Below are 22400 nucleotides of genomic sequence, written 5' to 3' on the forward strand. Positions count from 1 at the left end.
TCTAATTGTTTGCTTATTGAGCTGTGTGACTTCGGCAAAGCCAACTCTGAAAGCTGTTGTTTCCTCATCTGCTGAGCAGGGATAGTCATATCTGCTGGAAACAGCTGGAAAAGTTCAGTGCAAGTGCCTGCCCTAGGCGTTCATGGAACCTGGTGAATTGTAAATGGAGCTTTTCCTCTCCAGAAAGACAGAGCTCACGAGAGTCTGGCCCTTAAGTGTGGTTGCCTCGGCTCTTCCTTGGCCAACACTGTCCTTCCACAATTCTCTGATAAATTTTTAGGTTTACCTTTAGTTATGTGTACATGCATCATGCGTAAGTGTCTGTGTGGGAATGCACACGTGTGAGCACAAGCCTGTGGAGTCCAGAAGAGGGCTTATAGGTAGTTGTGAGCTGCCCAAGGTGGGTATTGAGACCTTGAGTCCTCTGCAAAAAGTGGGAAATGTTAACTTCTGAGCTGTCTCTACAGCCCAATTTCCACAATTCTTAAGAGCAGATGCCTACAAGCCACAAGGTACACTCTCGAATACCAGTGATGCCAGAAGAACCTGACTTGCACAAAGCCAGATCTCTCCTCTCTGAAACTCCTACAGCGCAGATACGATAGCTCAACAGCTACAAATGCTTTCTTGCCAAGCAAGCTTGATGACCTGATTTTGATAACTGGAACTTACATAAAGGTAGGAGTGTGCCTATACCACAGTCATGTGACCTCTGCACACACAAAGACACACAAACACACACAGCTACACACACACAGACACAGGACACACATGTCACACAAACACAAATATCACACATATATCACATATGCATACAAAGCACAGATATGTCACACACTACACACATACACATCATACACGTCACACACATTACATGCATGTGCACATATGCCACAGACGCATATCATATGCACATACATATCACATACTTTTCCCACACATATCACATACATATACATATCTCACACATATCACATACACATGCATATCACAGACATACACATTACACACATATATATCACACACATACCCTCGTCACACATATCATATACACATGCATATCATGCACACATAAATGATGACTACTTTTTAATTTTAAATTTTTATTTATTCATTTCACATCCCGGTCATAGCCCTCCCCCCATTCACCCACCCCAGCATATCAAGTTACATCCTCTTCCCTTGTGGCTTGTTGAGGTAGCCCCGCCAGGGGAAAGTGCTCAAAGAGCAGGCAACAGAGTCTATGTCAGTCAGACACCATTCCCCTTACTAGGGCACCCATATGAGGACCAAGCTGCCCATTGGCTACAACTGTGTAAGCGGCCTAGATCCAGTCCATGCATAGTCTTGGTGGGTGCTTCAATCTCCATAGGCCCCTGCTGGTCCCCGGTTAGTTGGCGCTGTTGGTCTTGTGGAGCTCATGTCCCCTCTGGGTCCTTCTACTCTTCCCCCTCTCTCTTCCACAAGGCTCTTTGTGCTCTACCCTATGATTGGTTGTGGGTCTCTGCATCTGTTTCCATCAGCTGCTGGGTAGAGCCACTCAGAGGACAGCTGTGCTAGGCTCTTCCTGTGAGCATAACAGAATACCACTAAGAGTCGGGGCTGGCTCTCTCCCAGGGGGTGAGCCTCAGGTTGGGTCAGGCATTGGTTAGGCATCCCCTTGACCTCTGCTCTGTTTTGCCCTGCACACCTTGTAGGCAGGGTAAATTTCAGGTTGAAGTTTTTGTGGGTGGGTTGATAGGTATTCCCCTCCCTCCACTAAGAGTCGTGTTTAGTTAAAGGTGGCGGCTTCCGTCTCCATGACACCTGTTGCTAGGAGTCTCAGCTAGAGTCACCTTCATATCCTCCCAGGAGCCTGCGCTGTCACAGGTCTCCAGCTTGTCACAGAGAAGTCCCCACCCCGCTGAAGGCTTCTCTTCTCTCTGCCAGACCTCTCTGTTCTCCACCCCAAAGTGCTCTCCCCAGGTCTGATATTGACCCTCATTTCTCTCTCTCCTTGCCCCCCTCTTACCCTGTTTCCTCTCTTCAACCACTTTCTCTGTCTATTGTGTTTCTACTTCCAAGCAGGAGTTAAGCATCCTCCCTTTTAAAACAATCCTCAACAGACGTATTGAAAAGTCTCTTTCCTGTAGGTTAGAACATTCTTCTTCTGTGAATGTATTGTCTTCTAGAAAAGTCTCCAACACTTTCAAACTGTAGTGGACTAATGCTTTAATTTTAAAGATTGATTTTGGACTTATGGAAAATTATCAGCATCTCTTCACCCAGCTTCTTTCAATGTTCATACGGGGCAGTTATCAATGTTGAGAAATTAATGAGTAGGTTGAGTTTGGTTTGTTTTTTGGCTGTTTTCTTTTTAATGTGGGGTGCTTTGTGGGGCAATTGCAGGGGGTTAGCTGAAGGATCTAATGAAGAATTCCATGTTGCTTTTAGTTGTCATGTCTTAGTCTTCTTTTTTCTATGACTATTCCAGTTTCTTTGTCCTCCATGACCTTGACATTTGAAGAGAGAGGATCAGCTATTTAGTAGAATGTATCTGAGTTTGCAGTTGGGTGGTGGTTTCTGCTGATGAAGTAACACAGTTGGGACAAGAGTCCTGGAGCGACAGGCATGATGGTGCATGCTGAGAAACCCAGCACTCAGGAAGAGGATCGAGAGGAACAACAGAGGCTGGAGACACCTAGAGCAGGGCTGTGACTCTCAAAGGAAAAGCGAGGAGTAGGGCAGGCATCTATTCCTCTTGCACACTCAGTGAGGACAGTGTCTGCTGTATTTTCCACCATACAACACATTTTCCCTGTGTGATATTGCAAAAGTGACCTTTAGATGGCTCCTAGGCTCTCTGATTCACACGTATAGACAGCTCTGCCCGTCACAGTTATAACTGTGCTTCATACATATTTAAGGTTTTTAAATAAAGATTTAAAGTTTTCATTTATGTATGTGTTTGTAAGTTGATGCAAGCAAGTGCAAGTGCTAAAGGAGTCCAGAATAGGGCTTGGGATCCTCTGGAGCTGGAGTTACAAGTCGTTGTGACCTGCCTGACATGGGTGCTGGGAACCAAAGTCAGGGCCTGTGGGAACCAGACCTGGATTTTCTGGAAGAGCAGCAAGTATTTTTAACTGCTGAGCCATCTCCTCAGACCTCAGTGCTTAGGCCTGTGATTGTGAGAATATGTTAAAAGTAAAGATGAGTATGAACCTTTGATCTCACAAAGTCTTTGTAGTTTGGATATTCAGTTGTGAAAGAGTCAGCATGTTTTCCTAGACTAAAAATCATTTTTTAAAAGATCCTTGGAGCTTCAGTGTTGGATGAGCGTCATGTCAATCAGTGAGAAAACTTCGAACAGTTATTCAGCACTAAACCAGTACTATTAACATTTCAATAGGGACTAAAACTTTTGATTTTAAGATGTGTAATATAACGAAACAGTTCTTTTTCAAAATGATGGATTCTAGTTAGCACATATCTACCTAGAATAAATACTGAAAAACAAGCTTTATGCCTACACTCAGGGCTCTGTATATCAAGTGGCCTTGTCAGATGACATGCATGTGTTTATACTTATGACAGATGAGCTTAGCTGGTGAGCGTACACCGTAAATAAACCTAGTGTCTGAGGTCCGTGCTGTGGCTCTGTTCCAGAAATGAGTTGCATTCCACATTTCTATCTACCCATTAATGCAATAAACAGGTACTAAACAGCTTTTGTATGTCAGGCCTTGTGCTAAGCACCTAATAGGTAGCTAAGATAAAATACCATTCAGAATTGGCAAGTATTTTGTTACTACATCTTGAAAAATAACTTTAGGCTATCATCTCATTAAGTGTTTGTGAATGGAAGATAACTAAATGTAAGTAAACTTTGACTCATAAACAAGAGAATCATACACTGTGTATTTCCGCATTATCCCCAATAGGTGGCCCATTTGGTGTCTATAATTTGTAATAAATATTATAGATTTATTTATTTATGTATGTAATATTCTGTCTGCATGTACACCTACAGACCAGAAGAGAGCACCAGACCTCATTATAGATGGTTGTGAGCTACCATGTGGTTGTTGGGAATTGAACTCAGGACCTCTGAAAGAGCAGACAGTGCTCTTAACCTCTGAACCATCTCTCCAGCCCCCAGATAATATATGTGTATGTGTATATATATATGTATATGTATATGTATTTTTAACAAAACTAAACTTTATTGATCTCAAAACTGGCACAAGCAGTGTTTGGTTTGTGTGTGTGTGTGTGTGTGTGGTAGGTGCAGATGTCTGTGTATAATATTATGAGTGAGTCTGGGTGTGTATCTACCAAGGTGCACATATGGAGATCAGTGAGCTATTTCTGGGAGTTGGTTGGTCTCCTGTTGCACTTTGAATCTGAGCTAGGGTGAGCTGGGATAGCTACCCGTGAACTTCTGGAAAATCTTCTTGTCTCTGTCTCCCTTTTGCTGTAAAAGTGTTACGATTAAAGATGTACGATGCTGTGTTTGGCTTTCTTATGTGGATTCCACGGATGTAACTCAGGTCCTCAGCTTTGCACAGTGCCTCTACCCACTAAGTGTCTTCCTGCCTCCTGATTCATGTGTTTAATGAAGGATCTAATTATAATTTCTCTTCATATCATTAGTTCTTTGACATTACATAAAGTAGGAAGTAAATTCCAATCCCTTGAATGTTATGTTTGAGAATGCTACTGATATCAATTATATTCAGTGCAATTTAACACAAAATTAAAATTCAAGGGCTTATTGTGAACTTCAAAATCATTTAAATCTATTCAGAAGCCTGAACAAGTTTTTGTTTATTTGTTTGATGTTTGTTTGGTTTTTTGTTGTTGTTATTTTGTTTGTTTTTATTTTTGGCAGTAGCTTACATGTTTTTTTGTTTTGTTTTGTTTTTTGTGTTTTTTTTTTGTAAGCTTCTAGCCATGCAGGTATTAAGTAGAAAGTCAAACTCAAAAAGAACAGTAACAACAATGATAATGCATCATTAACAATAACACAATAATAACATGTAGAATTTTTTTTGTGCCAGACACTTTTCTGAGTCCAAGATTTTTGGGAAAGTTACTGGTTGTTTCCCCCTGACTGTAGATCCTATGACTTAGAGGAAAACAGGTAAGTTATGTATCTAGATTACTCCAGACACAACATGAAGACTAACCACAAGAAAACCCCCTTTCAAGCAAAAGAAGGACCAGACCACAGTGGCCCATTGTCTGCACTGCTTAATTCAGTGGTAGAATTTACAGACCCTCCTCATTTGAACATGGAGGGTATTTCTAGTCACTCTGCTCATACTGACCTTCAGAGAATTGCTTGAAATACTCTTCTTTGGGGAAAGATTTACCTTAATTATTATTCAGATGTAGAACATGTTTGAGAATGTGTTCTAGGTAGAGCACAGCACGACTTCTACCTAGAGTATTAGCAGAAGTCAGGTTTGTTTTAGGGGTCAAGCAGTTAGAGCCAGGCTTGGAGTGTCAAGGTAATGGACACCCCTAGAAAGTGTCACGGGCTTCACTTCTTATTGCTTAGTGGGTTCCATACAAACTTGTTAATCTATGTTAAATAGTACAGCCTCTGTCTAAGTCAAGATATATCAGTAGAAAATGCTGCTGTTTGTTTCCCAGTATCTTCTTTTACCATGTCGTCAAGGTATCAGTTAGCTCTGTAGCCACACAGAATAGTCAATGGATTCTAGTCCAATGTTTACTTTGTTTTCATGCTTACACCTTAAGATACACCAAGAACCCGGTGGAAAGATTGATTTTGCTCCCAGTGTTGTCTGTGACAAACTCAATAGAACATGATGGCTGGCAACAGGGCGGCTCCCATGTGCTGTTCTTCCTGAGGCTCCCTCACTCTTTGGTAGGCACCCCAGCATCCCTCAGCTTCTGAAAGCAGGTGTGGAGAAAGCAGCACTGCACTGTGGCTTGAGGCAATGCTAATCTTGCTCGCAGATGTTTACAGTTTAAAGTCCCAAATGACTTAAGCCACTGATTGTGTGGGTATGGGTAGAAGTGCGTTGGTATATGTGTATATTCCCCTGATAAATGAAGATGGAAAATATCTAGATGGCCCAAAGCTAGTGTGACTGCATGTTTTATTAGATAGTCATCTCTATTGGTGCCACTCAGACAGAATATCCCTTACTAAAGCCACATTTTTAAAGGCTATAATCTGGCCTGCTTGCTTACTGGACAATTTACTAGTGGAAAAGTCCAAGCTTAAATTCTTATAACAAGTGTTTTCAGTATGACTAACCAATGTCTCCTGGGCAGGGCTGCTTATTATTGAATATATGGAAAACATCCGCTGTGTTTACCCTCACCATTACTGGTAAGCACACATTGGCCTACAGTTGTCTTCAGAAGCATCTCTGTGGCCTGCAGGCTATTTCCAGTCATTGCCATTTCAGCTTTAATCTACAAAGGACAGGTTTGCTCTTTGAAATGAGAAATAACCTTTTCTTGATGTTGTTGTGTTGTTGTTATTGTTTTGACTTTTTCCCAAACAGATCCAGATTCTTCAAAGTGCAAGAAAGTGCAGAGTAGCATGCTCAGTTCCAGCTCTGCGCTGCTTTGTTCACGAATCCAAAGGGGCTGAACATTTTCAGATATCCAAACACATAAAATCAGTTTTCCTTTTCGTTTGCCTTTATATCCACCCTTCTGGATTCCAGCTGGAACCCAAACCAAAAGTGCTGAGCAACCACAATAAAGGCTGCTTTCCTTGGGGTTTCTAGATCCCCGGAAGTGGGAAGCATTAATCATTCACAAGCCCCAGATCCCCAGATTTTCCACTCTAAATTCTACAAAGCCCAGAGGCACGCGTTTGTTTCTCAAACAAGACTGCCGGGTGCTTTTCAGAGTGGACGTCAGGATCCTAGTTGCCTTAGCTGATTTAAGGTCTAAGTTGAAAATAAAATTTCATATTAGTTCAGAGATGTGGAATGCATGAGAAATACGAAGAAGTATTCCAAATATTGATGTCATATTAATATACTGAATGGAAAATAATGAATTCATCTGCTTGTAATTTGTTTCAGTTTTTCTTCCTCCTGAGTTCTTTGTGAACTAACTTACAATACTTTCATAATACAATGTATGGCCACATTTTCATTGACGCTTGCTTGGGGAGGAAAGAGTGATCTCACCCTCTGTGACGGCTCTTCCCTGCATGCGTTCAGATGTTCTATTGGAGGTGCAGGTCTTATAAAGGGAACCATAGCTATAATGAGTTCATGAACGCAATGGGTATGGCACGTCCGGAAGACAGCATGTCACACCACACTTCCAAACTCGCTGGCTTCTCTTCTGTGATGTTGCCCAAGATTTAGAAGGGGATTTGACAAAGATGTACCATTTGAGTCTAACTATATTCAACTGTCACGTAGTCTCAGCCCTTTGGCCAGTTATGAGTCTCTGCATTAATTGCTACCCACTTCAGAGAGAAGCAGCTCTGGCCAAGGCTGATGACAACACTAGTCTATAGGTAGAAGCATGTGTGTGTGTGTGTGTGTGTGCGCGCGCATATATTTATGTATCTGTACAGATGTGTTACACATATCAACTTGACAACACATGGATTTAGCAAAAGAGAAGTAGTAGACCTTCTTCCGAAGCCTTGGGCTTTGGAATAGGATAATAGTGCCATGAATAAATTTTCTTCTGTGGAGCAAGCCTCAAATGTAAGCCCAAAGTGACTGGTTACCCTCTTCATGCTGCTCTTGCACTAAGGAGCACATCTAGAAACTTGGAATTGTAGCATGCCAGGTTCTCTGGAAGACATAATTGCTTCTATTTCTCCTTTGTCTTCATTCTGATGGCTTTTTCTAGATAGAATTGGGACGTATCCACAAATGAATCTCTATTTCATTGATACCATACATTGACATTACTTTCAATTGGGAGCCTGTTTAAAATGATTTTCAAAATGCTCATGATCATTGTTGCTGCCTTGGACTCACATTATAAATTAATGTACACCAAACTCAGCCCATGTATAGCTGAATCTTGACCAACCGAATTCCAGCTGGGGCTGAGGTGAAGGTGAAGCAAAGCAGAGAAAATACTGGACTTTCCCCAAAAGGCTTAATTCAGATGACAAAATCTTGCTCTATTTTCAGGGCCATTATCAAGACTCCAAAGCAAGGTAGCTGAGTTTTAACTGGAGGCAGATGTGAGTTTAAATCCTACCTTCCATAGCATTTCTCTTTTCTCTAAATTTCTTATCTTTAAATTTATGAGATAAGAAAAAAGTAAAGACAATAATTGTAACTTACCTAATATGAGGGCTGGTGTATAGAAGATGTTTATGCTTCAGTCTTATAGCAGAGAACATGAAGGTTTTGTTAGGATGTTTTTCATGAGGAAGGCATCGTACAACTCCAGTTAGCAAATCATCATCAACTGATATCCATCCCAGTATTCACAGACAGAAAAGTTACTCATTGCATATTGGACTAAGCATGCTTTTTGAAATGTCTCTCCTCATATTAGTGAATTTGGAATTTTTATAGCAATAAAACTTACATATCCTAAATGCAAAAATGGTCATATTAATTTAAGTATGGCACCAAGTAGTTTTTCTTAATAAGGATCTTAAATTTGAGCGACATTCAACTCAGGACATATGATTTTATTTTTCAGCATGCGTTTAAGAAAACCTTCTTTGTGCCAAAGAGAAACAAATGTTTCAAAATAAAAATTGTACATTGATTTTCACAGAGAAACCTAGCAAATCTCACAACCTAAATACTTGTTTTCTTTTTCTTTTTCTTTTTTTTAACAGTACTCATAAAATATTATATCTTACAGTGTACCTTGAAAGTATCTTAGAAGATCCTTATGATAGATTTTTCAGAAAAAGCAAAGTTTACTTTGTTTCTGTCAGGAGCTATCATTTTCTAATGACTTAAGCAGTATTCCTCAACAATATTCTAAGTGTTTCATTTAATGCCATTTAATTTCTGCTCTCTTCTATAATTTAGGGGTCATATTTTAGGACATGTTCTAAATAGAAGAATCGGAAGTTCTTTAAAACTAACTTTTTAAAAGACCCTAGGATGAAATATCGAGTTAAACTCAGTGTCTTTTCTCCTCATGATTGGAAGACAACAAAATGATTGTTGCGCTGAGCCAAGCACACACCAGGCCTTCTGTGTCCCTCATGATACATCTATGGCTTAAGAGTATCCACTTGCATATCTGATGTGTTTCTGGTGACATGGTAGAAAAGACAGAAGCTATAAACTTAGAAGTCAGGCCTTCTCTCCTCACAGCAAAAGATTAAGTGAGAAAGTAAGTGGCCACAGTACTGTAAGAAAAGAGTAATGTCACACACACACCAACATTAAAACATCAGAGCCATCTCTTCTGAAGAGGTGCAGACACAAGACAGGCGTGGAGGGTGAGTAAGAGTTAAGCAGGTGATGGAGGAGACAGCTGTGTGTATAAAGGCACAGCGACAATAGAGAAAGATGCCCTGAACAAGCAAACGCTTATTTGGACCAAGTAAAGGACATGCAATACAGTCTAGAGAATGGAATCAGGCAGAAAGGGAAGTTATTAGGATCCCAGATACATCTGGGAAAAGATGTTTAGCAACAAAGCAGGAAATGGATACATGGGCCAATGATGGAGATGGCAAGAGAGGTCCACGAAGAAGTCAAAGCAATTCCAACGGTAAATGAATACAAATGCACAGGCAACAATGAAAGTCAAGAGAGAAGAGAGCTAAGTCAGAGGGACAGAATCTCAGCAAAGGTGCAGGGATTAGTTGGATACTAAGGAAAAGGAAGAGACTGCTAACGAGTCAGCCCCAGAAACCAGGGCTCCTGTGAGCTCCAGGGAAGTTTATAGAGTTGAGGTCAGTTGGGGTTGGCAGCTTGTAAGGTCACACGTGGCTGTTTTGTGTGTAACACTAACCTGACTTAAGCAAGGGCTCTTTTCAAAACATTCAGCAGCAGAGGCCACACAGGCCACATGGCATGCACAGCCATATGCCCCCTTCCAAACAGATAAGTTTAAATTAAAAATCATTGGAAACTGGTGTTTTGGGTTTTTGTCTGTGGGTTGTTGTTGTTCTTGTTGTTATGAGGAAGAAACTTTACATCCCAGTAGCACAGGCTTCTCAGCAATTCTGCTCCCTGGACAGCCAAGCCTGTCACTCATTTTTGCAAGACAGACAAAGGTGCCTGCTACTAACTTTCTCTTTCAGGGAGGAAAGTAAGGAGAAGTGAAATCCAGGTAGATTTTAACCCGACATCGCTATCTGTCAGTTCTCCTACAGCCTTTTCCCCCCTTATTATTGTGAAATCTGCAGACGTGCAGCCTCTGTGCCACCTACGCCCTTTCTGCTCCAAGCAGCCTCAGGGTCACAAGAAGGCTGCTCATTCTTTAGTCTCAGATTTGCACATCAAAGGAAAAGAGATACAGAGTGACAAGGGAGGTTTTTACTGGGGACATTAACCTTTTCTAGAAATCCACCCCCTTTTCTGAAGCTCATGTACGGTTCTCAGACAGCATCTATACCCATTGACCACTTTCATCTACGAGAAATGCTTAGAAATAGTTTTGTTTTAAACCCGAGCACGCGGCTACGTACAGCAACAAAACAAGCTGAATGGGAGGAAAGAAACAAGGGTAGCTGTTGCGTCGACCCCTGAGACAGTCAGCCACAGAACTCGAGATCCTGTGATGCAATGCCTTCCTCTTCGCCCTCCCTCCCTCTCTCTCTCTCTCTCTCTCTCTCTCTCTCCTTCACCATTTTGTAAGGGGAAAACGAGGTCATGTGACTTGATATCACAGCCGGATCATGATATGGCCAGATCTAAACTTCCCAAGTGCAGTGAGCTCTTCCCAAAGTGTCTCTCCGCTCGCTTATTCAATAAAATGTGTGCCCAGTATACACAACTACAGGGATGGGATAAGCACCTTTTTCTAACACCCACTGAGTTTGTTTTCCTTTCATCCTTAAAAGCTATTTGTCAGAGAAAATACTTCTCTCTCTCTCTCCCTCTCTGCGTGGGTGTGTATGAGTGCATACTGTATGTACAGGTATACGTGTGTGTGTTTGTTTGTGTGTGTGTGTGTGTGTGTGTGTGTGTGCAGATGTACATGTATGTGCGGCCCCATACATGCCAAAGAACCTCAGGACCATCCACATTTTTGAGGCAAGGTACCTCAGAGGCCTGGAACTTGCCAAGTAGCCTAGGCTGGCCTGTAGTCCCAGGACTCTGTTTTGTATATTACTCTTTAGGTTTCTTATCATGGGATCTCTGAACGATGGTGACAGACGTGTGTATTTTTTATTTTAATGCAGGATTGTGGTTTATTGATTCACCCAGAAGAAACCTGTGGGTTGCAGCCTATTTCTACAGACTACATTGAAGCCATTTCGAGGCCTGAAATAGAGAGTTGTCCATCTGGGGACACGAAAGGTGATTATCTCAGTACCCTTTCTCTAAAATAGATCCTTTAGTCCACAAGTGATACTTAATTGGCCCTTGTTTTAACCAAGGATCTTACTTTCTCACTCACCTAAGCATCAAGACATATTATAAATGTAAAGGCATTGTTTTGATATTTAAAATGTTTGATTAATCAGACCCTTCGCGTGCGTCATTCCTAACCCCTTTCCATCTAGAAATCAAAGATCGGAGATCAGTTCTTCCAGGAGACTTCCTTGAGCCACTAACTCGTTTCCTAATTCTGTGCTTTTTCTTGGGTCACAATCTCTACAATTAATCAAGTATGTGAGTCATTGTTTAGTGTCATTCTTCGCAAGACGTTGGTTTCATGAGGGCAGGAAGTTGGCTTTTTTTGCTTTATTCTTTATTACATTTGTGCGTGTTTCTCTCTCTCTCTCTCTCTCCCCGTGTGTGTGTGTGTGTGTGTGTGTGTGTGTGTGTGTGTGTGTGTGCATGCTTGTGCCTGTCAAGGAGAGCACATGGGGATCAAAGGACATCCTGCATGAGTCAATTCTTTCCTTCCATCATGTGGGTCTCTGGGAGCAAGCTCAGGCCTTCAGGCGCAGAAGCAAGCCCTCCCCTGTGCGTCTCACCAGTTCCCTTTCCATGTTTCAGCCGCTCACCGCACACATACATGATCTATGCCTAATTCACACGCGGCGGGTAAAAAATAAACACCCGATTTTAACGAATTTATTTCTGTTCTGGAGAAATTATTGAAAATGACCACAAACGCCCCTCATGATGTTGAGCATTCATTCAAATGGGGAAATGAGGATTTCAGATTGCAGCCTTAAACCTAGGCCGTGAACAGACAATTCTCTGCCCCTCGGTCATCTCCAGCAGCGAGGGAGTGCGGTCGAGCAAAGCCGGCCCTGAGAATAAGTTCAAAGTGATTAAGACTCAGCTCGTGTGTTCTTCAACTGTCCCAGTGACTGCTCCATCCGGACCCCAGGACCCCCCTCCTCAGAAAGGCCCGAGAAAGCACACGCAGCTGCGCTAGCCTTGCCGTGAACTTCACACGGCTGCTGAGGAGGGAAATGTGTTTCCCAAATGGGCAGGGCAAATTGCAATTAGGCACGCAGTTAGCCAGCGTGGGTATGTCCCGTTCTTGAACATGTGTTCTAAATAAGAAACTCCAGCCACGGAGGGACTCGCCTGTTAAGGAGGGTCAGGTGTCGTGATCTGGGCCTTCCTGCCGAAGGAGCCGGAGACTCGGCCCTCAGAGTAGACACCTATGTGTCCAGCTCGGTATTGCTTTAATCGGATGACAATTTACAGCAGTCGTAAAATGACTGAATTCTATTCCTTGTACCACGACCGAGGCAAAGCTCTTTCCCTCTAAGTTCGTGACACTGTTTCTGCTCAGCAGACAGAGGTTTGTTCTAGCCCGTGAGCTCTGGAACGTCTCTGTCTGAATGTCCCGATGGGGGAGGATGTCACAGAGAAGGAGCCCTCGGATCCTTAATTGCATGGACTTGATTTGGCTCGCCACTAGATCACTTTAGAAAAGGCCCTGTGCTGACCGCCATGCTCTACAGCCTGAAATTGCAAGCCTCCCTCGCCTCTTCCCTACCTCTCAGCCTCCTGGCCTCACTTTGTCCTGATACTCCTGCTCTGGGATCCCCAGCTCTTCCCTCCACGTGTTCTTCCTGCCATTTCCTCCCATCGGATGCCATACCCTCCTCTCCAGCCCGCCTCTTGCCATCACATTCCCAGTGTAGCTGCTCTGTGTTCCCAGAGCCGCTCAGGCCTGGAGTTATCACAACGCTTATTTCCTTCTCTTTCAAGTGTGTATTTCCCTGGATCTGTCTGAGACCAATGGTCTCCCAGAATGCTGTGGTAAACAGCACAAAGAGGAGAAGCAGCACAGGGCAGCCCTGGGGACGAAGCCAATAAAGATGAAGATATATGTGCGTCTGCTTTGTATCTAATCATTTTTATTTTCATGTTTTATGATGGACACAATACATAAACATGGGAGTAGCTGCACGCCTTACGCACGGACTAAGACGTCAAGGGTGCATAGGCAGGACGTTTTTACTGATGGTGCCCCTTGATTACACTTCTTGGGAACATAAATTGTCCCTACGAACCTTCCAGTGTCTAATAGACAATGAAAACAAAAAGGTTTACTGAACTAGCCAAGATTTAAACCTTTTCCCCTTCCACAGAAATCTGACATAATCAGGAGGACACACACACACACACACACACACACACAAACACGGCACCAAAAGGCCCACAGACCCCATGATACTGACATAATTTAGACAATATTTTTTTAGAATGTACTGTGCATTCCCAGAAATGATCCCATCTTCCTTTTTTTTAATTAAATTTTTATTTTTTTATATTAGTTACAGATTATCAGGTCTCTTCAGGACTGGCTGCAATGTCCTCCTCTGTGGCCTGGCAAGGCTGCTCCTCCCTGGGGGGCGGGGTCAAAGAGCCTGCCATTGAGTTCATGTCAGAGACAATCCCTGTTCCCCTTACTAGGGAAACCCACTTGAATACTGAGCTGCCATGGGCTACATCCAAGCAGGGGTTCTAGGTTATCTCCATGCACAGTCCTTGGTACATGTCTCAGAAAGACCCCTGTGCCCAGATGTATTTGGTCCTTGTGGAGCTCCTGTCTTCTCCAGGTCATACTAACTCCCCCTTCTTTCATATGATTCATAAAAGGACTTTCTACATCTTAAAGGAGAAGTTATGGTACACGATGCTGGAAAGAAATATGCTGAGCAGTTATAGGTTTAGTCAAAAAAGCTATTTTTTTGGCCCAAAAAGCTATTTTAAGAGTGTGCTACAATTACTTTGCAAAACCAGATTCATTCTTTTTACCTGGAATGTGCTAATACCAAACTGTCTTTTTTTTAAATTGCACTAGCTTATATACTGTTGGATCACTGGGTTTCTTTTCCATTCCTAAAGTGATTTATATCACCTTGGAAATAAGTTAATAATTGCTTAATACAGTAAAAGTAACTCTTCTAATTTGAAGAAAGGAAGTATGTATATAATGATAATTAAATAAGAACTTTAAAAAAAACCTCAAATCATAACAAACAAAAAGTAAAAAGATTTCTCTATAACTTACTTTTAGTGAAAAACTCTAGTACTTTATTATGTATGTTTTTTTTTATTCACTAAAGAAAAACCTTTATTTTATGAGGTTATACCACAGGAATTAGCATTAGTATTTGCATGGTTTTATATCCACCATGGTCCTAAATTCAAAGCACTTTTTCTCCGTGATACCATCCAATTCGATTCACTCAAGTGGCTGAACCTCATTTGCATTCGTCATAGAGCTCAAACTATATAGAAAATAACTTTTTCTAAAAGACAGTTTTGTTCCTCAGAATGTCATTACTTTGATTCGTCCGGTGTTTAAATATATAATATAGGGTTTATGCCCCTCCTTTTTCCACAATTTTAGTTAAGAGCCGGTGTCAGTTAAAATGTCAAGAATCCCAGCTCTACAGATGTTATACAGATGGCTACTTCAACTCCCCATATATAAAAAGGCATTTCTAACGGATTCAGAAACAGAGCGAGTCATGGCTGCATAAATATATTATAGTATGTGACATAGGGGCCAAGTTTGCAGATACCAAATCAAGCCTTCTTCTATGTATGTAAAACTTAATGCCCCAAAACTAATTGCATCCATATTTGAGTGATTTTTTTTTTTACAGCTGATTGCTTTTTCTTCATAACGGAAGTAGCCACCGTGGTCTTCAGTGTGTAGAACATTAGCCATCAGCAAGGTTGGGGAACTGAGAATGTTCTGGACGCATGATGCTTCTAGATATATAGGGATCTGATTAAGTAGAAAGAAACAAACAAATAGATAAAGAAAATACTATCAACTGTCAACCACTGCCTTTACCAACACGTATATTCATTGAGTAAATTCAACATGAAAAAAGTTTTTAATTATTTTATTTTGTGTACAAATGTTTTGCATACATGGATGTGTACCATGAACATACCTGCTATTTGCAGAGACCAGGAACTGGGGTCACAGATGGTTGAAAGCTATCACGGGGGTGCTGGGAACTGAACCCAGATTCTCTTCAAAAACAGCCAGCACTCTTAACCACTAAGTCATCTCTCCAGTCCCTAAATTAAACTTTTTAAAAATAACGAAAAAAATCATCAGTACGGTTCTCCTAAAGACACTTATCGGGTCATAAGTCATTTTCAACTGATGATTTTGAACTTATCTGGAAAGTGGAGAGTCTTGGTAATAGTCCAATTCTGGCTGAACTTTCTTCATTTGTACTTACTTCTTGATACATCTGTTTACTTTGTCTGAGAAACAAGAGTGTGTTGAGGACCAGCTCTGAGTTCTCTTCCAACTCCATCCTGGGTGAATCAGCTCTGGAGGCAAATCTCTATTGCTCTTTGCCATTTAAAACCTTCTATGACCCCTCCATTGCTGTCTTTGAAAAATAGTACCCATCTGTCTGTCTCTCTATCTATCATATATCTATCATCTATTTCTCTCTCGATATATATCATCTATCATCTATCTATCTACCTATTATCTATCTATCTATCTATCTATCTATCTATCATCTATCTATCTATCAGCACACTGAAGGAAACAACCATTCATTGCCTGACAGACCCCACACTTTTCCCATGTGTGCATCTATGTGGAGACCTGTCAGTTCTGTCTCACCCCTACCAGAGTCATCCCTTCACTATTCCCAAATCATCATACTTTCAATACTTCTGAATCTCATCCCTCAGGAAAGACCTGTTTACATCTAATGAAATTTCCAGAATTTTCTGTTTTCACTTTATGACGAACCACCATGGCATACTTGTGGTCAGGACACAGGATTAAGTCTATTTATGAGAAGCTCAGTGCCAGGCACCATGGCAGGTGCTATGCATACTTTCCTTATAAAGTACTAAATTTAATCATGAAAATATTAAGTCATTTGTCCAATTGAAACAGTGAGCTGCAGCCTTGGCTTTGCTGTGGAACCATCTGAAAGCATTTTTTAAAAAATATAGATGGCTAAGTCCCATACTTAATGTTGCACCAGTGATCACTCTAGGCACAACAATTTTAAAAAAGCTTTTTGGGTGAGGTCTGTAGTCAAAATTTAGTTCCACAAGCTAGCTGGAGGATGCTGAGCCTACTCAATTTTGCATATTGCTGTGATTGCTAATGTGCAAATGGTAAACCTGCTAATGTGTAGATGGAATCTGAATATCAAGGCTTTTTCTTCTTAGATTTAGCATTATAATTAAAAGTGTGGGCTCCCGGATTAGGCAGCTCAAATCCTCCATCCATTGCCTCTTCTGGGGGAAATCCAGTTGGAGAAGTGGCAAGATAGTGCGGAGGGTTAAATAAGTTAATATGTTAAACACTTAAATATGCTTGGCATGTAGAAGTACCCTGTGACATTTCAATGTCGTAGCACCTCAGACTAACACGTCACCAGGAGAGACCCTCCATGCCTGAAGCTGTGATACAGAAAGAGTGGTCTGCACAAGGAGGACTATAGTGATGGTGACCCTTCCTGAAACTGAAAATACCCACGGGGAGCCATCGAATGAGGCATTTTTCTGTAATTCTCTTCACATTTAAAAACACAGAGAAAAGAAAAACAAATATGGCAAGGAGGCCATACGGGCTGCGTTCTGTAAAGTCTTTATGCTGTGCGCCCGCCGTGACTGACACTGCCTGCTGAGGTCACCCTGACCTGCATTGCTCTCCTTTTTCGCAATTCATAATTTTCTCATGTCCTTTTTCTTTCATTTTTTTCCCTCCCAGCTCCTTTCTCTTAATACGCTGACACTTTTTCTCCCTTTCTGTGGCCGATCTGTGAGAAGCCGTGAACTACATTCACTTTATAGTTTGTTATTTACAACCAATTCAGCACACCGACACTCCCATACACAGTTCTGACACCCCTGAGGTCATGAATGTAAAAGGTACTATATTAATGTCCTGAAAGTTGAAAATCTTCCCACTGCAATTCATAGCACAGCAGAGACTTTGCAAACACCACCACAAATCAGACTCAGAAAAAGTAGAAAGTTTTATTTAAAAAAAAAAAAATGTTTCTTGAGGCTGGAGAGAGTGATGGCTCCGAGGATACAAGAGCTAGATGCGAAAGCCTAACAGAGTTCAGTCCCTGGAATCCATGTAAAAAGCCAGATCTGGTGCCCCACAGCTGAAATCCTGGAATGCTGATGGAAACAAGAGAGGGTGGAAACAGAGACTCTCCCAGAAGCCTCCAAGCCAGCTATGCTGGAGTAAGCGATGCAGCAGTGGAAATAACAAACAAATGAGAACCTGCCGCCTCAGCCTGGTGGGAGAAAACCAGCTCCCAACAGCCGTTGGCAGCCTCCATCTACAGAGCATCCCTCCCACAAAAGGAATAAACAGGTTTTTAAAAAGTTTTTATTAATCCAAAATCAGCAACACTCTGTCAGCCTCACCCTAAACATATTAGAACGCTACTCACTTTATCCAAGCTTTGAGGAAACTAACAGGACACAGCTATTTAAAAAATAAATAAATAAATAAATAAATAAATAAATAAATAAATGGAAATATCTACACCCAAAGTGCCAGTAATCAAACGAAGGAATTGTAACCATTCTTGAAAATTACAAAGTGTCAAAATGCTTGTGTATCTCATTTGAGCATCTGATTATCAAATTATCAAAATGCTGATGTGTCTAGATTTCTTGAGGACAGGAAATATGTCTGTGGTACTGGTGACCTGGTCACGTGTTAGGTTGATAAATGTTCGGGGCCCACTGACAACTTGGGGATTCCCAATCAACCTGAATCCTTTTTGAAGTTCAAAAGCAAGTTGATGGTTGAGTAGCAGGCAGTCACCTGTTTCCTTTGTGCTCATGTGGTTTCATGGGACAGAGCTCACTCTGACTCCAGCATGAACTGTCTTATTTCCCAACATGACATCATGTTGCTCTTTTGCTTGATTGACAGGAGGCTATGCATTTTCCCACTGGGTTTATTAGAAAAGGATGGTCTTCTCGTTTTAATTTCCATAGTTGGGTGGCACGGAGTTCTATGCTTGCAAAGTGTCGTTTCACCAGCAGAAACCAAGCCAAGTGGCGTCTTGTGTATTCCAGGTCAGTGGATTGTGCCTTGCCTTAGTTGTTCAGACAACAGGACCTGCGACTGGAGGGAAATAACCTGGCAACCACACAACTGCCAACACGACATCCTAACCAAGCCAGAACTTCAGCGGTGCCTGGGAGGAAGGAAGGTAGGTTTTGCATTCTGCCAGGAAGCCTGAGAGTCTCACCTTCTGCAGAGCTGGAGCCAGAGTTGTATGTGTTAGACCGGCTTCTGCCCTCTTGCAGTTAGAGAGAAACTAACTCTATGTCACTGGCTTTTTGGATCATGTGTAGATGTTAACACAGAAGACCTTTATCATTCTTGCTCGTGATGTTCATTTTTCTCCAAGCCAGTCTATTTGGCGGAGGGAGAGTATTAAAGTCACGTGCCCTGCCGACCCAATTCCCGTGCTGTTTTTGCAGCACAGATGGGTATAGGAGCTCGTCATGTCAGCAGGCACTTGGTGGCTTGGAGCAGCAGACAGCACTGCTGAAACAGACCTCTGTAGCTCAGTGCAGGAAGCCAACCGCTCCTGCATGCAAGACTCACTTTGCGAACTTACCGAATGTGTGGTGCTCTGCTTCCACGCCAACCTTGCTGACCTTCTCTTGAGTTCCTGGGCAGGTCTCGTGCGGACCTCACCAGGCTGACTTTCCCTCTACTGAGGCTCCTAAGCTGGTTTCCTGACCACGCAGTTTCTTCTTGCTAGGCATGCTCTGACTAGGTAGAGGCCGGCAGAATCCTCAGACACGCGAAATTGGCACAGAGACTGGGCTGTGTGGTTGACATCAAGTAAGTAATTTTAACCAGATTTTCAAAGTGCTTTCTATCAGACGGACTTACCCTCATGCACGACGTGTAAGCTCTCGCATATGCGCTGGCCCATTTCAAAAGCTGATTTTAAAAACAGTGTAGTATGGAATGCGTGCCAAATTTTCTGTTAGTAATTAGCTTAAGAAGAATGGGAACAGGGGAGGTCCAGGGCAGGAAGATAGATGTGTTCTTTGTTTCAGCAGAAGCAGAGCGATGCTCAAGATGAGAACATGTCCAATAATTAAGAAGCAGTGTTAGCTAATTTTTAAGGGAGAGGACAAGAAAGCAATGATTTAAAGCTTGTTCTCAGCAATGTTAACTGAGCCTTTTTCTTTTTTTCCTGTGTAAGGAACAGTTCACCTGACTCTCAAATGTTAAAATCCACCAGGCTCTAAGCTTCATTAGGGGAAAGGATATGCTTGGTTCACTACCATAGCCTCATTGATGAATACAGTTTGTGATACATAGTCATGAATACCATTAGTAGTGGGGTTGGAGCTCAGTAGTAAAGTATGAACTAAAAATATCCAAGGACCCTGGCTTTATTTCCCTACATCTACAATCAATCACTCAATCAATCAACCAATCAATCAGTCAATGTTTGTTGAATAAATGAATGAACAAAAATCTTAATTATTCTTAATCACAACTCTATGAGGTAGATATTATGTGTGTTGTTTACTTAAGAAAGTTAATATTCCCAGAGATGGTGTTCACTGATGAAATCCATGAGCCACTGCAACTGCACTGTAAGCACTGACTTGGACCATGCATGGACTGCGTCTTAGAACAGAAGCAGTGTGACAGTGACAATGGCCCTTGTCACACCAGCCAGATGTCTCTATGCCCCCAAATTCTGTTCTAGCCTCAGAGTCTAGCGAACTGGGCACAATTCCAAGAAGATGTCGCTGTTGATTGGCGTGAAAAGCAGTAGATACGAATACATCCCTGTATCGTGTGGCTCAGTTTCTTCATCTGTAAAATGATAAGTCAATACAAGCAAGCCCTCCACAGTGGGAGGGTCAGCCTTGGAAAGCCACAGTTGCTGTTGTCTGATGCCACAGACTGGGCAACTCGAGCAGGCCAATTTCTGGGCTGGGGAGCCCGGGGTTACTGCCAGTTTCTGGCGGTTGCCTTCTTGTACCCATACATGGCAGAAAAAAGAGCTGAAGTCCACATCCTCGTTTTATACAGAGAACACCGCCATGAGAGGGGCCCTGCCTTCACCACCTAGCCTGAGCTTGTCACTCCTTACAGTTGCACCTCATGCCATCACAGTGGGATTTACCGCGTTGACATATGAATTCTTGTTAGTCATAAAGCCAAAGTTTACCTACAGGTGACTTGAAGAGAGGCCGGCTGGCTGGATGCTTAGCACAGAGAACTTACCATAGTGCCCCTCTTGGTCTCAGGCGGCGCTGCTCAGCACACTCAGCTCACACTTGCCCCAACACTGGCATTGCACCTACAGACTCTGATGCTTTTACCACACTGCTGACCTTGTTTATATAATAGTTATAAACTTTGGTTGAGCATTTGCCACTTTGAGCAAAGAGGTAATATAACCAGAATCAGGAAAGTCACCCTATAGCGGTATGGGGACTCTAACAAAAGGACATGAGTGCCAGGGAAACAGAGGTTGTTTTAGTGAAATTCCAAAATGCAACATTGACAGACAATGCAAGTGTAGATTATATATCAAACAGGCCCACCAGCATAAAAACTAATGTAAACATACAAACCTGCTCATGTTCATGGGAAATTCCTGGACATAACAAACACGTAAGAATGAAGACATAATAAGGTGAAGACACAATAGAGGAAGACATCAGACGTCAACCTCTGGCTTCTACACACATGTACATATGCACATACACAAAACACATAGGCACACGAATACTACAAACAGACAAAACAGGAAAATAAGTAATAGAACATTTAAAATACGCAGAATGCTGACTTTCTGCCTCTTTCTAATATGTCAAATAGCCAAGGAGACTTTAGCAATGCTAAATACGACATTAGCAGTGCTCCTCAGAAACTCACTTCACATACGGGTAAGGGTTACAAGGTAGACATGAGGTAGGAAGTCCCAAGATCATTGACCAAGTTCCCACTCTGTGATGTCACACTGCTCATTCACGTTTGCTGAGCTAAGAATCCGCTCCCACAGGGTACATGATCCCTCCAGGTGCTGCATTTCAAACGTAAGGACTAATAAGAGAAGTGTTCAATGCATGATCATTGCAACGGCAGGGAGAAGCCCAGAGGCAGGCACCAGATCCAGACTGGGATGGTCTAGCAAGGTTGCCACAGAAGAAGAAAAGAGTAACTAGCAGCCAAATACCTGGTGCAAATGGCATGTTGATTAAAGGACTGTTCAGGCAAGGACAAAGCTGGGCTTCACGCTTGCTTTTACTCCAGTTACCTACAGTCTGGACCTGGAAGTGAGACCACGACCCTTTTTTTTACTAACCTTACCAACCTAAAGACTGTTAATTCATGTGAAAACCTCAGATCCCTAACAATGGAAATCCACAATTTTAACTATTGCCTTGAAGAAGGAGTTTGAACATTACAAAAAAAGCAGAGTGAGTGCTGAGTCCTAGTTGTGGAAAGCTTGAGCTTTGGGGGACATGTTACATTGAGTTTTCTTTCTCTGAAGAATCAGATAGAATGGCAACAGGATTTCACAAGGCCACTGAGAATCATCGGCTTCTTAGACCCTCAAAAAACATTCAGCTCCCTTTAGATTCTCCAAGTAGCTTCATTAAATCCTCTTAGGTTGTTACGATTTCTCTACTGTTTATACTGGTGAATGCCAAGGCTGTACTTGGAAATGCAAGCCTACCTGGAGGGAAGGCACAAGACACAAGTCAGCTGAGATATGAAAAGCAGCACAAGTTTCTAGAAACTTTGACCAAGGGCCTCACTTATTTGATGGCAAAAGAGCAGCAGAGCAGGACTTCCTGCACCGTGGTCGT

At 42.2% G+C, this 22400-nt stretch overlaps 1 protein-coding gene across 2 annotated transcripts in view; it reads left to right on the top strand.

Annotated features, from left to right (window-relative positions):
- Cped1 (cadherin like and PC-esterase domain containing 1) overlaps positions 1-22400 on the top strand; it is a 260260-nt gene that overhangs the window by 208345 nt on the left and 29515 nt on the right. For both annotated transcript variants that reach the window (XM_060373786.1, XM_060373787.1), the window contains exons 16-17: positions 11333-11450; positions 18615-18751. In XM_060373786.1, coding sequence (XP_060229769.1) covers positions 11333-11450; positions 18615-18751 — 255 coding nt within the window. The remainder of the gene's footprint in view (positions 1-11332; positions 11451-18614; positions 18752-22400) is intronic.

The sequence above is a fragment of the Meriones unguiculatus genome, chromosome 21 (genome assembly GCF_030254825.1).
Source record: "Meriones unguiculatus strain TT.TT164.6M chromosome 21, Bangor_MerUng_6.1, whole genome shotgun sequence".
NCBI lineage: Eukaryota > Metazoa > Chordata > Mammalia > Rodentia > Muridae > Meriones > Meriones unguiculatus.